At 49.8% G+C, this 14,177-nt stretch overlaps 1 protein-coding gene across 4 annotated transcripts in view; it reads left to right on the forward strand.

Moving 5' to 3' along the window:
* RXRB (retinoid X receptor beta) overlaps window positions 1-14,177 on the forward strand; it is a 243,543-nt gene that overhangs the window by 145,519 nt on the left and 83,847 nt on the right. For all 4 annotated transcript variants that reach the window (XM_069635247.1, XM_069635246.1, XM_069635248.1 and 1 more), the window contains one exon: window positions 9,382-9,511. In XM_069635247.1, the coding sequence (XP_069491348.1) occupies window positions 9,382-9,511 (130 nt within the window). The remainder of the gene's footprint in view (window positions 1-9,381; window positions 9,512-14,177) is intronic.

Below are 14,177 nucleotides of genomic sequence, written 5' to 3' on the forward strand. Positions count from 1 at the left end.
TCCTCGGTAAAAAGCAGTTTCAGTTTCACTTCTGAACTGTCTTTCTCCTAACAACCAATCACTGGTCTCTGGGTCATACTGCCCCCAGCCAATGACTGCCCTCTACCCAAGTCCCTCCTCTGGCAGCCATCTTCAGATTTGGTAGCAAGTAAAGTGGCGGCAGGACCAAGAGAAGAGCCGCAGAGGGGGGTTTGCATGTAAATACATGCCACTCCCATGCTGGAGAACAACAGTTACGGGTAAGTAACTTGTTCCTTCTCCAGCATGGGGTCTGGCATGGATTTACATGCTCATGAATAAAGAATACATGTCTACACACATGCACAACCACGGGAGGTGGCAAGGCTCAACATTAAGCATCTCAACATTAAGCATATCTTACCTCCTCACCAGGCTCACCTTCAAGCGAACAGGCTGCGCAACACTGCTTGGCCGACTCTGGACTCCTCCTTGGAATCCCGGTAGATGCAGTAGAATCTCGTGATGGTATGCGTCGACCTCCACGTAGCAGCCCTGCAGATGTCCAGCAGGGGAACCCCTGGAACGCCATAGTTTCAGCGATCGCTCTGGTCGAATGGGCTCTCGGACGGCCAGGCAACGGTCGGTTTGCCAACTGGTGACAATGGGCGATGCAGCCGGAGAGCCACCTGGAAATGGAAGCCTTGGAGAGGGCCTTTACTTGGTTCACAGGGCCAAAGTTCATGAACAGTTGTGACGTCTTCCGAAAAAACTTTGTGCGGTCCATGTAGAACATCAGCGCTCTAGCCACATCCAGCGAGTGCAAAGTCCTCTCAGCTGGCGACGAAGGCGCTGTGTAGAATACAGGTAACACCAAGGGCTCGTTTGGATGAAAGTCTGACGGCACCTTGGGCATGAAGGAGGGGTGCGTCCGTAGCACCACCCTCATCACGTGGAATGTCAAGGTGGCTTACAAGAGATGGCCTGGATCTCCCCCTCGTGCGGAGGTGATGGCCACAAGAAATGCTGTTTTCCACTACAAAGATTTCAGTGGAGCAGAATGCATAGGCTCGAAAGGTGGACTCATGAGCCTAGTCAGCACCACATTGAGCTCCCACGCCGGGGCCGGAGCCTTCACCAGTGGGAACGAATGGAAAAGTATTTTAACAAACTCCTTGACCAGGCGGTGTGACCACAGCGACGACCGTTCTGGTGTAGCAGGAGATAGCCACCCTGTGAACCGTGATGGAAGCATGCACCAGCCCCGCTTTGGCTAACGACAGCAAATACGGCAGCACCTGTGGAGCCGTAATACGTAGAGGGTCGATCGTCTGTGCACGGCACCAGACTGCAAGCCTCTTCCACTTATGTCCGTAACATTTCCACTTATATCCGTAACATTTCAGTGTAGATGAAGCCCTGGCCTTGGGAAGCATCTCTTTGCAGTCCGCCGGGATATCATATCCTCCAAACTGTAGCGCTGCAGGAGCCAAGCCTGCAAGTTCAGCGACCCTGGGTATATCAACAGACCAATTTCTCAAACTTCTCTCTTCCCGGAAACCATCCGGCTCCCCCCTAGACCCTTCCCCCGCCTCCACCCTCAAAGAAATATTTGTATCTACCTGCGCAGGAGAGCACGCAAGATCCATCATATGACTCCCTCACCTCGGGAATCTTCCCTGATGCGTTCAGAACTGCTCATGTCAAGCCTCTTCTAAAAAAAAAATCCCTCAACCCCAAAAACTACTGCCCCATCTCAAACACCAGGTTCCTTGCTAAACTCATAAATCGAACCGCATACTCCCAACTAAATGCCTTTGTCAAAGCCTACAATCTCCTAGACCCTGCACAATCAGGCTTCAGATCTTGACACGGAACCGAAAACCACCCTGACCTCAATCTGGGACGACCTTAAAATCACTGCAGACTCGGCGGGATGCACTGCACTAATCCTTCTAGGCCTATCTGCCGCCTTTGACACAATTAACCACTCAGTCCTCCTCAACTGCCTCCACTCCCTATGAATCAGTGGAAACACTCTCAAGTGGATAGCATCCTTCCTCACCAATAGGAACCAAATAACCCTCCCCTCCTTTTGCTTCCGCCGCCCGACCAGTGAATACCGGAGTTCCACAAGGAGCATGCCTATCAGCCCTCCTGTTAAACCTCTGTATGTCCACCCTCCCAGGAATAATCCGCTCGCACAGAATCCTGTGCTATAACTATGCCGATGACAACTCAAACCCCAACTGTCAGCCCGACCTCGCTGTTTTTTATTATGACTTTTAATAATTTCTTACGCGCACCAGTCAGAAAACTGAATTCGGGCGCAGATGTTCACTAAGAGTTGTATATTTAGCTGTGGTGACTTATAGTCGCCCTAAGTACTTAAATTCATTTAAATAGGAAGGTTTTTAATTATTTTCTGAACCTTGCCAGTGTGGTACATGAGCGTATACCAATGGGCAGCTGGTTCCACAACATAGGACCAAACATAGAGAACCTCCTATCTCCTTTGGAAGTGTGTTTTGTCCGGGGGACGTATGCCAAGAGTTTATCTCCTGATCGGATGTCTCTGGTTGGAATAATAGTGGATTCTCGTATTCAGGTAGCTGTGTGCATGTTTGTGATAGCACTTGTACACAAGACACGCCACCTTAAATTTAATACGGTCCTCCACCATCAGCCAGTGGAATGCTTTCCGGGATGTGGAAACATGGTCTCTTTTACCCAGGTGGGCAGTTAGCCTAACTGCCGCATGCTGGGCCTTTTGTAGTCTCGACATTTGTTTTGCAGAGATCCCTGTCATAAGACTGTTAAAATAGTCGAGATGAGTGTTTACCAAAGCTCTGACAATCACTGGATGATCTTGAGGAGTTAAAAAAGGGAGTATGTTCCTAAGCAGGCGCAGGGAGTAATACACTGCTTTTACTTTTGCCCCTACCTGAGCTTCACTGGCCAGATTTTCTTTCCAGATGCACCCGATATTTTTCACTCTCCTGGAAAACGGGACGTTTACACCTAGAATCTGTGGAATTATGTTACTTCCTTCTTCTCTGTTTTTGTTCTCTGATCTGAATAAAATTACTTCTGTTTTGGCTGCATTAAGCTGTAACTGGTTGCAAGCCATCCATATTTTGATATCTTGCATACACCGTTCTATCCTTTCAAATGTCTCAGGCAGGTTGTCTGTCTCCACATAAATCTGTGTATAGTCAGCGTATGAATGGAAACGTAGGCCGTGTTTCCTCAGGATATCAAACAGCGGTCGAATATATAGATTGAAAATCAGAGGTGAAAGCGCTGAACCTTGCGGGACTCCACATCTCAGTTGTATTAACTCTGAGGAATGCTCCCAGTGTCACCTGCTGAGTTCTGTCCTGTAGAAAGGAACCAAACCTATCCACCACTACTTTAGCTGCTCTGCCTATGCTTCTAATCCGTTAGATTAGAAGCATAGAAGCATCCATTCGCTGCCTGCCTCCTTGACATTGACCGCTGGATGACCACAAACCACCACCTCTTAAACTTCTCCCCCACCCCCACCCATCATCCGTGGGCAATCCACCAACCACCTCAACAACTGTAAAAATCCTTGGATGCACTCTCGACTCTGACCCAACACTCTCTCGCCAAACCAACAACGTCTCCAAGTCCTGCCATTACCACCTCAAAATTCTTAGACGCGTTTTTCCGTACCTCTCCTTTCCCAACAGACTCGCCGCTGTCCAATCTATTGTAATCTCAAAACTGGACTATGCCAACTCTCTGTACCTCAGGGTCCAATCATACCACCTCATTAAACTACAAAGAGCACCAAACGCTGCAAAACCCTACCACCCACCGCGCACTCTATGATCAAGCTCTGCCCTCCTCCTAGTGATACCAAACACCAACTCGGTCAGGTTAGGAGGATCATCATTCTCAGTCTTGGCCCCCACTCTGTGGAACTTGCTTCCACCCCACGTTCGACTCACCGAAGACGACATGTCTTTCCGCAAACTGACAACGTGGCTCTTCCCTTAAAGAATCGGCACTTAACACAAACGGAATAAATAGCCACAATAAATAGAAACCCAAGATTGTTGAACAAAGAACAAAGGGAGTCGATCGAACAGATAGAAAGACTAAAACGGATAATGTAACTACAACAGATAAACTCAGTGGAACGGACGGAGTGGATGGAACGGGTTGGAACGACTGCTATTTACCTGTATTCCCATGTTACCCTATCCATCCTGTCGCTTTATATACGTATGCCACTATATATACCCCCCTGTCCTGCTCTCGTGCCTGACCACAAGCGCTTCACTGATAAACCACCATATCACACTACTACACTTACTCTCTCCTATACACCATCATTCAACTAGAAAACAGCTATGCTAGGACATATTTGGCCTAGCTGTTCTCATACTGACATGACCCCACAAACACCTCATCATCGTAATAAAACACAGCTAGTTGAGCACATTCCGGCTAGCTTGGGCGTCTCCTCAGGGCTAACACAGCCAGAACTCGGTCTTAGTGTCCACCCTCCAAACTGAACACATCCAACTGATTTCCTCAGCACCACACCTACCGCTAAGAAGCAGCTATCATGCAACAACCACACCAGCTGCACACACATCCGGTGCGCCCACGCACCATATGACACTCTCTTTACTGACATGAACTGTGCTTCCCGAGGGCGTTCAACCCAACAGCGCTTTGAGGTCATAGCAATGATACATAAGGCGCTATATAAATGTCAAATAACATAACATTTAATAGCCTCCCTTTTGGTTTCTTGCAGCGTTCTCGTGAAGCAACACATGTTAAATAACCTGAGAACCCACTTCTCCAGCATGGGGTCTGGTATGGATTCACATGCTCATGAATGTTCCCCGTCGTCAGGACAGGAATCCTCAGTAAAAGAGAAAAGTTTCACTTTCACTTATAAACTGTCTTTCTCCTATAAACCAATCACTGAGCTCTGGGTCATACTGCCCCCAGCCAATGACTGACCTCTCCCTAAGCCCCTACTCTGGCAGCCATCTTCAGATTTTTACCACACGTTCAAATGTTGGGAGTCCTTGTGTTTTGCTCTGTAGAATATTTCTGCGGTTTTGATTTTATTCGTAAAAATTTCCGATTTTTGTCTGATACAGCCCGTGTGCTCTTTCGTGCTTTCGACCGGCAGGCGGGGGTCCGTTTGTCAGTGTCTTTTGTCACCCTTCAAGGGGTAGTATCATCGAGTTTTCCTCGAAGATTCCAGAAGCCCGTCAGGCCTGCATCGCACGCCAGACCATGTCGGAGGAGGACAACAGAGGTTCACTCTTCAAGCTGTGCTCCAGCTGCGGCTTAAGGAACGTGTTTGTGGAGGACAAACGCCCCCAGTGCCTCTACTGTTTCCATCTGGACCACAAGGTGGCGGATTGTGAGATTTGCTTGGCATTCACCAAACGCACCATGAAGGATCGGCACAGCAGATTGGTGGCGTGGCTCAACGTCAAGGCCTCTACCCCTGGCGGCAAGCAGGGGCATGCCTCACCCAGGGCATTCCATACCGAGGAGCGGGCTCATAAGTGCTTTGAGGTCACCCCATCCATGGAGGGTCCAAGACGTGGCCAAGCGCAAGCGGGTCCCGCGACGAGCTGGACGCGATCAGCATCACCATCTGCTTCTATCTGAAGCCATCGCTCCAGCTCCTCCTTGTAGAGTAAGCCGACTAATCCCGGGAAGCTGTGGGAGAAGCCGGAGAAGGCCAAGGCGCAGAGTAAGGTGACAGACCTGCCGTTGAAGGCCCAGGAGAAATCTTCCTCATCAATCAATCAAGCTGGTGACGGCTGCCCTCTCGAAGGTGAAAGGGGCTGATCTGGTCCAGGGGACCCCAGTTATGCCCACAGTGGACCTTCCTGCCAGGCGGGAGGCTTCGGGCAAGCCGGTGGAGAAGACCCCAGAGAGGATGATGCTAGCCAGCCCTGAGCGAGTCTGCAGCCACTCATGATGCAAAAAAGGAGGGGGGGGGGCAACAGGGGCCTCTACGGTGCTCCAAGGCACAGATATTTCATCTCCACGCCAGAGGCCTGTGGCTACCGGAGGAGAGGCATCTACACATCAATGTCCTGGAACTGCAGGCAGTGTTCTGGGCCCTCAAGTCATTTCTTCCATCCCTCAAGGGCAAAGTGGTGAGTGTCTTCACAGACAATACCACCACAATGTTCTACATCAGGAAGCGGGGGTGGGGGGCAGAACCCTAAGCGCTCTCCAGAGAGGCGCAGGACTTGTGGCCCTGTGTCATCGCCCAGGAGATGCTTCATTCTGTTTCCCCTGGCGTGAGTCAAGAACATGATCCTTGACTCTCTCAGCAGGGAGCTGCGCTCTTGCCACGAGTGGGAACTTCGGCAGGACCAAGTGGACAACCCTTTCTTCTGGTGGGGCAGACTCAGATCGATCTTTTTGCGACGACGATGAACACCAAGTGTCGTTCGGCAGCAGGTTCCACCAGCGCGGGAGCATGGGGGACGCGTTCTCCTTCCTGTGGGAAGGCCTCTTCTTATACGCGTTCCCGCTAGCTACTACTACGAGTAATCGGTCAACTCAAACGCTGTGGTACTCTAAAATTCTACCTGCACAGAACCAAGGGCTTCTGCAAATCAGACTTCCTCTTGGTCACCTTTTGGGGGGTGGGGGGTCATAACCAGGCTATCGGATCTCCAAGGCTTCCATGATGGTTATGGCCATTAGGGAGGCCTATCGAAGTCAGCACAAACCACTACCAGCAAACATGCATGCCCACGCCATCAGAGCTAAGGCCACGGAGGTAGTTTTCCAAAGACATGGTCCGTGGCAGGTTATCAGCAAAGCGGCCACATGGGCTGCTCCCTCCTGCCTTCTGCAAGCACTACTGCTTGGATGCCCGCACCAGGTCGGATGCAGCATTTGGTCAGGCGGTATTAAGGAACTTGTTTTCTTAGAAGGGCCAACTCTCCACCCTGGGGCTACATTCAGTTTTAATTGCCCAATCAATATGGAGGAAAGGGGACAGGATGTAGGAGTAATTAGAAGTTACTCACCTTTAGTGACAAACGTACTCCTAGTCCATAGTACCCTTTCCTCCATATGCCTCACCGTCCTCCCTCCTAAACAGAGCTGATGTCATTGGGGAATGATAATATTGTCGACGGCGTGAAAGGGGACTGAGGAGTGGCGCAGGTGGGCGGAGTCAGGGGAGCCAATGCGCGCAGGGGCGCGGCCCTGGGAGCATCTAAATTGAAAGGGGAAGAAGGTTTTTCTGGTGAGAAAGGTTCTGTATCCCGTCCCTAGCGAGGGACGCCCATACAGTATGGAGGAAAGGGTACTATGGTCTAGGAGTACGTTAGTCAGTACGGTTAGTAACTTATCATTTCTATTCACCACTCGTGCACACATCAAGAAAGATCCCCCTTGCATCACATATTTCTCCCTCCAGTGTTCAAACAGGAGTAGCCGACGCCTTTCAAAAAAATCCCCCAGAGTTTGGCACCTTCCGCTCAGCATTCTAGGGAGACCCATCTGCTTCACCAACTCCCACTTCTTTCCATCAAACCCTAAAGGGAGTGCCGGGCTATTTGACTTAATGCCTTTGGGACTACGCTTGTACCTACTCCACGCTGTTCTTAGGTCCATGTGTGTTTTCCCAGCCTACCGCTCCTATCGTCTCCCATAGCAGCTCTATTCCTTGCTGTTATTTTGAGAGTGCCCCTAATAACTTGCCCTCTCCTGAGTCGTTCCATTTCCTAACCGCCTGCAGCTGCGCAGCCATAAAACACAACTCAGTCTGGAAGGGACAACCCTTCATCACCATCTGGCCTCTGGAGCATCCCCAACAACACCCTTCGTCTCTCGCTGCCCCTCAGCAATTCTCCTTTTTACTGTCCATCCGGGAAAAAAACGTTCTTAATCAGATACAGAATATTGACAAAATACAGTAAACTGAGAAGGATCACCATGTTACACAGGGCCACTCTCCCCATCAGGGATATTGGCAGGGTTTTCGAAAAATGTATTGCATCCCCCACGCTTGCTAGTGCCCTCCCTGTGTTATATTGAAACGTCTCCTCTATCGCTTGAAAGAGCTGCACTCCCGAATAACGGAAGGACTCGTAGTCCCACTTAATGCCCCAGCCTGGAAGTTCCTCCCTCTTCACATCCCAAAGGGAGGCCATAGGGAACAGATTCTGGCATAGTTCAGCTGCATGGACACGTCCAATGCCCCTCAGGCAGTGCACAGAGCCTCTGCCCGCCAATTGATCGTTCAATGGCTGGGAGTCTGGGCCGCATCCAAAGACTATATGGAGGAATTTAAGCAGCTGCAAGGCAGGCGGTAGCTTTATTGCATGGTGTGCAAGGGTGTTCTTTGAGAGGGTCGGGCGTTGTCATCAAGCCTTGAGTGCAGCACCATGTTTTTCTTTGTGGTCTGCCTGTCAACACAAACGCTTACCCTCACCCCCATGCCAACCCCTACGCGCTGGGTGCCATCTCCCAGCAGAGAGTTGTGCGGCACTGCCACTCCGCCAACCAAGGGTAACTACTTGCTCCCGTCCCTCCGCAAAGATTCCAGTGGGCTGTCTGGTCCTCTGCACCATCAACGCCATCTTGACCTCATATCCGGAGCTTCTGCTTCGCCTCTCAATCTCTGCCATCTGCCCGTTCCTAACACATTGCGATGCCTGCTGGTGTTTCAGGCCCATCAATGGTTGCACAGGGGGACCTCACCTTGTTATGCTGCTGGCCACACCCTCCCACTTTCTGTTCTTTAAAAAGTAATAAATAACATATTAGCACTAGTCTGATTTTTGATTGTATTTTCACAAATTGAAAAGAATTATCAGTAACCGTTGTGATCTTAAGCAAGTTCGATATTCAAACTGTGAGGAAGCATTGACACCCCATCCTTTTAACGAACAGGACATGCGTCATTTTCTGGTTTCATTGTTACCCCTCTCCCCCAGCACCCTTCTTGGGCGGGTTCCCATCTTATAGCCATTAACCCATGATGTATGTAAGGGGCGGGGCAAGCAGGATTCAAAACTCTGAATCCCGACTCCGTTAGGTATTTTACTCCCCCCCCCCCCCCATGCCCATTCCGATATTTCCTCAAATACAAGGCACTGCTCTAGAATTCAACTGTCACACCACCAGGTCCAGATCTCTAGACACAAGGGTTCAGCCTACACGTGCCTGACAAAAATAGTAGATTGGTATGCTTTGGCGTTCAGATAATGAGTGTTTTTTGTAGAAATCTGAAGGGAATACATGTATAACCGATCACATATCGGCAAGGGAATTCCACTGCTTGTATCCAGGCTCTTTTTCTTGTTTGCGTTTGTAGTGGGAGTACCGATGAGGGAATGATGTGTTGCACCTGCCTCTCATTGTGTACCTCTCTCCTCTTTTCAGCCCAATGACCCGGTAACCAACATCTGTCAGGCTGCCGACAAGCAGCTCTTCACCCTGGTGGAATGGGCCAAACGCATCCCGCACTTCTCTGAGCTTCCCCTGGACGATCAGGTCATCCTGTTGCGAGCTGGTGAGTCTACTTGCAAGGACTGTTCGTTGCTGCTTTCAGGGCTTTTCTGCTCTGGTGTATAGCAAGTGAGCTCTGTGCACTCTTTCCCCACCCCCCATCACCCGTTCCCCTTTTCTGGCCCTCTTGTTTTTAGTCTGTTAAGCTCCTTCACAAACCTTAAAGTGAGTACATTCACATGTATGTTTGTTGCTATATTAATAACCAATAAAATAAATCTCTCTGCAACCTTGGTTCTCGGACTCCTCAACCCTGGTGCTCTCTGAGCTAAATTCTGTGGCACCCTTGGGAACCTTTGGGAGTTCTTAATGCCGAGTACTGAACAGAGACACAACCTGTGCTCGTCCGGGCCCTCGTCGGTGGCTCTGCCTGTGCTCGTCCGGGCCCTCGTCGGTGGCTCTGCCTGTGCTCGTCCGGGCCCTCGTCGGTGGCTCTGCCTGTGCTCGTCCGGGCCCTCGTCGGTGGCTCTGCCTGTGCTCGTCCGGGCCCTCGTCGGTGGCTCTGCCTGTGCTCGTCCGGGCCCTCGTCGGTGGCTCGGCCTGTGCTCGTCCGGGCCCTCGTCGGTGGCTCGGCCTGTGTTCGCACGGCCCCAAGCCTTAGTCGATGAAATCAGTCAATACAAGTAACACTTGGCACTCTCGGTTTCAGTTATAAATATATATTTATTTATTTACACATTAGTTTTAGTTAAGCATTCTTTAAAACGGCAATTGTTTGTAACCCAAACTTTGGAATCACTTTTCAAAGTCGATAAAATTGGTGAATACACTTTGGTTATGCTAATACATTTCTCCTACAGCCTAAAGTGATGATAATGAGGATAGTATTGCATTTATATTAAACACCAATATGCTTTTTTCTGGAAGGAAAGGTTAGGGAAATAGAAAGGTTAGAACATTTCTTATAAAGTAAAGACAGTTGGAAACCTCCAATGAAATCTAGGTAAGCCTTTCCCAGTGTTCAACAAATTACAACCTATGAGGAGATAAGCAAAGGGTGCCTTTATCGAGCCAGGACAGCCAAAAGTCAATTGGACAAGGTTTATAGTTCTGATGCACTTCTTGGATACAGTCTTTCACAAAGTTAATCACTGAAGGAGCACAAGCTGTGAGGCCTGTGCAAGGGGAGTTGAAGTCAACTCGAAAAGTTAAGCAAGTGCAATTCTCAAGTGAGAAAGCATGACTTAAGGTAATGAGGTAAGTACCCCAAGTCCAAACAGTACCTCTGGTTTGAAGAAAGTGGTCCACTTGGATTCAGTCTTGCTACAGCCGAGCAGACCCTGATTCCTGAGCCTCAGTCGTGGGGACAAGAGGGAGGAGGTCTGGATTGCTCCTGCAGCGCTACTCAGGGGTGAAAGGCTTCAGCAGCACCAGGTTTTCTTCGATTCAGCTGCTCTTCGTGGTTTCAGCACCTTGCAAACTGCACTGATGCAGAACACATATCTCTGGTTGGACTTTCCTTGCTCTCTCGGTCCTGGGCTCTGGGGAGGGAACTCTGGATCGGGAATTTCTGCTTCTGGTGTGTCCATGGGAGGCTCCTAGAGCTTTTGGTCAGATTTGTTGCGCGGCAGACGCTGCACTCGGTTGTGGACACGTCCCCTGGCATTGGGCTTCTACAGCACTGTAGCGGCACAAGTCGGGGGTTGCCCCAAAGTGGAGTTCATCTCAGGGTTAGTGGTCCCACTAACCCAAGGGAAGAAGTCTCCCGTCTGGAGCTTCTCTGTCGATTTTGAAAGGTCAGCACAGCAGCAGGGCTTCACCAGGCACTTCGAGGTCTAGAAGGTTGCTGTGGGCTTCTCTTCACGGTTTCTTCTTCCGATGTTTTTTCCAGTGGTCGACTCTGCCTCTACTTTGAAAACCCTCGCCTTTTATACAAGATTTCCCATTCATTCACAGCCTAGGCTGTCAATCACACAGCTGGGTGGCTGTCCTTCCCATGCAGCCAGCCGGCCAATCCGGACTGGTTTCGTGCAGGTATACCTAGAGACAAAGGACAGGGGGGGTTTCGGGGTACTCCCTCACTTCTTGTCCTTCAAGACACACTGGTGCCAGGGGCGGGCTTCAGGGCTGAAGCCCGCCAAAGGCAAAACATTCAAAGGGCTAAAATCTGTCAACGCAGAGAGTAAAAGCCAAGAAAGACCTCACAAACTGAAAATGGCAAAAAAGAAGACGGGACATTTTGACAAAATGGTCACCCATGTGTGCTGTACTGCAGCTGAGGGTTCAGCCTGCGGTAAAAACGCACATTGGTATTAAAGTAAACCACTGCCACCAGCCATTTAAAGAAGTGAGCATAAACCTCCCCTCCTTCCCTCCCCCGCACTCGACATAAGATGGTGTGTGCTGGACCCCCAAAGTAAAAAGAGGAGCAAGTTAAACCTTATGAGAAATCCATTGGATTTCTCAGTGACACTGCACTGAAGGTGCTTTGCGTCACAATACAAAAAACAGATGCCTATGCAGTTTGTCAGACTCCAAAAACAGTGAAAACATAGCATTCTAATCAGGGAAAAACAAATGAGCGAATGATGAAAAGGTCCCACTCCCTCAGGGGTTAAAATTAAAAAGGCCTAAGCCCAGCAAAAGAGCTGGGGGTGTCTAAGGTTGAAGGGAATTAGCAGAGAAATGAAAATTCTCCCTAACAGGCTCTGTCTGTGCCCTAGTCCAGGCTGTGGTCTGCCTGTCACAAATTTAACACGAATCGGAAAAAGGATACAGACTTATAAAGGATACAAGGTCAGCATCTACTTTCGGGAGCCCCTTCACTCTGGGATATCTTGGACTGTCGCCAAGATGGTTCTGGAATATCTTGATCGCAATGTACACAAGACTTTCCCCCCAAGAGCGCAGCCTGTAGAAAGTACACTAAAACTAACAGGCCAGGGGCTTGAGTGAAAAGGCAGGCGCAGCGACAACAGAGCTAGAGAAACAAAGAGAAATGATAGTTCAGGATAGCAGTCAAAGAGCTACCAAAGTGCAGTGTTAGCCCACCCGTAATCAACCCTCTCTTACCTGCTTAGCCCGAAAGGAAGTCCAGTGTACCTATGGAAGTTCAGCATGGTGATGACCAGATGAGGAAGGAAGAAAGTCTCAGTTGAATGAAGTCTGTGCAATGATCCACCTAACCCGAACGGCACGAGGGCGCAACTAAATGTAGTCCAAAAAATCCCCAAGAATAACAGCAAAGCGTCCCCACGTGAGAGATAGCCAATCCAAGAAGTGACCACGATAAACAGGAGAGCGTCTGTTTAATCACTTCAGCATGTAGAGCGTTGTTTTCTTGTGATGCAGGCAGCTTTGTTGAGCAATCCAAAAATATAATACATGGTAGTAAAGGAAGTCAGAAAACCCATGCAGGAATAGTAGCCAGTGGAGAGAAAGAAACGTGAACAGAAGTCTAGTTTAGGTTTTCCTTAATAACCTGCCATGCGTTACACTGGAGGTTAGCAAGGTCCAAACGCTACAACAATTGGGAGCAGGAGGAACACAAATCCGTTTAGACTGCCAAAAGTTCGATTACCAAGGGGAACAGCCGAGGGGTCTGGAGCCAGAAATCGTAGGGAAAAACGTTGGGAAAGGTCCTTGGAGCAAAGCCGGGTCTGTAATAACACAGGAATCAGGATAACAGGAATTTGAGCACTCGAACTGATTACTCAGTTTTAGGAGCACCCGTTACAGGGACAAGCCGTGCTAAGTACTGGCATCTGGTCCAAAACGCGAGACACGTTGCGGGTGGATCACGTGATCGCAAACCGATGGAATTCTGGACCTTGTAGTGCGGCGGTCCCCCGGGCTGTAAACAGTCGCCAGGGCAGTTTCCACCTGGAAATAAACGCCCGCGGGCTTCCGGAAACTGGGGTGCGGGGCATGACAGTACCCCCCTCGCAAAGGGCGACCACCCCTGCGGGCATGCAACCTTTCTAACCAAAAGGCCCTCAGGCATCGGGGTGCATGCAGATTTGAGGCCGGTTCCCAAGTCCTATCCTCAGGACCATAACCCTTTCATTCAATCAGGTAGGAACGTACTCCGTGACGCAGACGGATGTCCAGTATAGCATGCACTTCATATTTGTCTTCACCCTGTACAACGATCGGAGCAGGGGCAACAGAAAGCAGAGTGCCTGGCACAAAAGGAGGGAGCAGGGACACGTGGAAAACAGGGTGAATCCGCCAATGGGACGGAATGTCCAAACGGACAGTAACAGGATTGAGACAAGAAAGTACCTTGTATGGGCCTACATAGCGGGGCACAAGCTTCCGTTTACCCCAAATATGGAGATGCTTAGTTGCAAGCCAGGCACGGTCACCCGGTGCATAAGATGGGGCAGGTGAACGATGTTTATCTGCTTGTGCCTTAGTCCGAGACTGCGCAGCCTGTAGATGAATTACAACCGAATCGCGTATAGCAACTAATGTATCCCTTGTGGTTTTTGCAGCAGGGATTTGGTTCAAGGAAGGCAGTACAGGTGGAAGTACCCTTGGGTGTAATCCATACAAGGCATAAAACGGGGAACATCCTATTGAAGTATGTCGGGAGTTGTTATAAGCGAATTCTGCGGTTCCCAGAACGGACAATCAGTTGGTCTGATGTTGCAAGCACAGGCAACGAAGATATTATTCCATGGTGCCATTGGTGCGTTCGGTTTGTCCGTCCGTTTGAGGATGATAGG

Source organism: Ambystoma mexicanum, chromosome 13 (genome assembly GCF_040938575.1).
Source record: "Ambystoma mexicanum isolate Mex_15411 chromosome 13, UKY_AmexF1_1, whole genome shotgun sequence".
NCBI lineage: Eukaryota > Metazoa > Chordata > Amphibia > Caudata > Ambystomatidae > Ambystoma > Ambystoma mexicanum.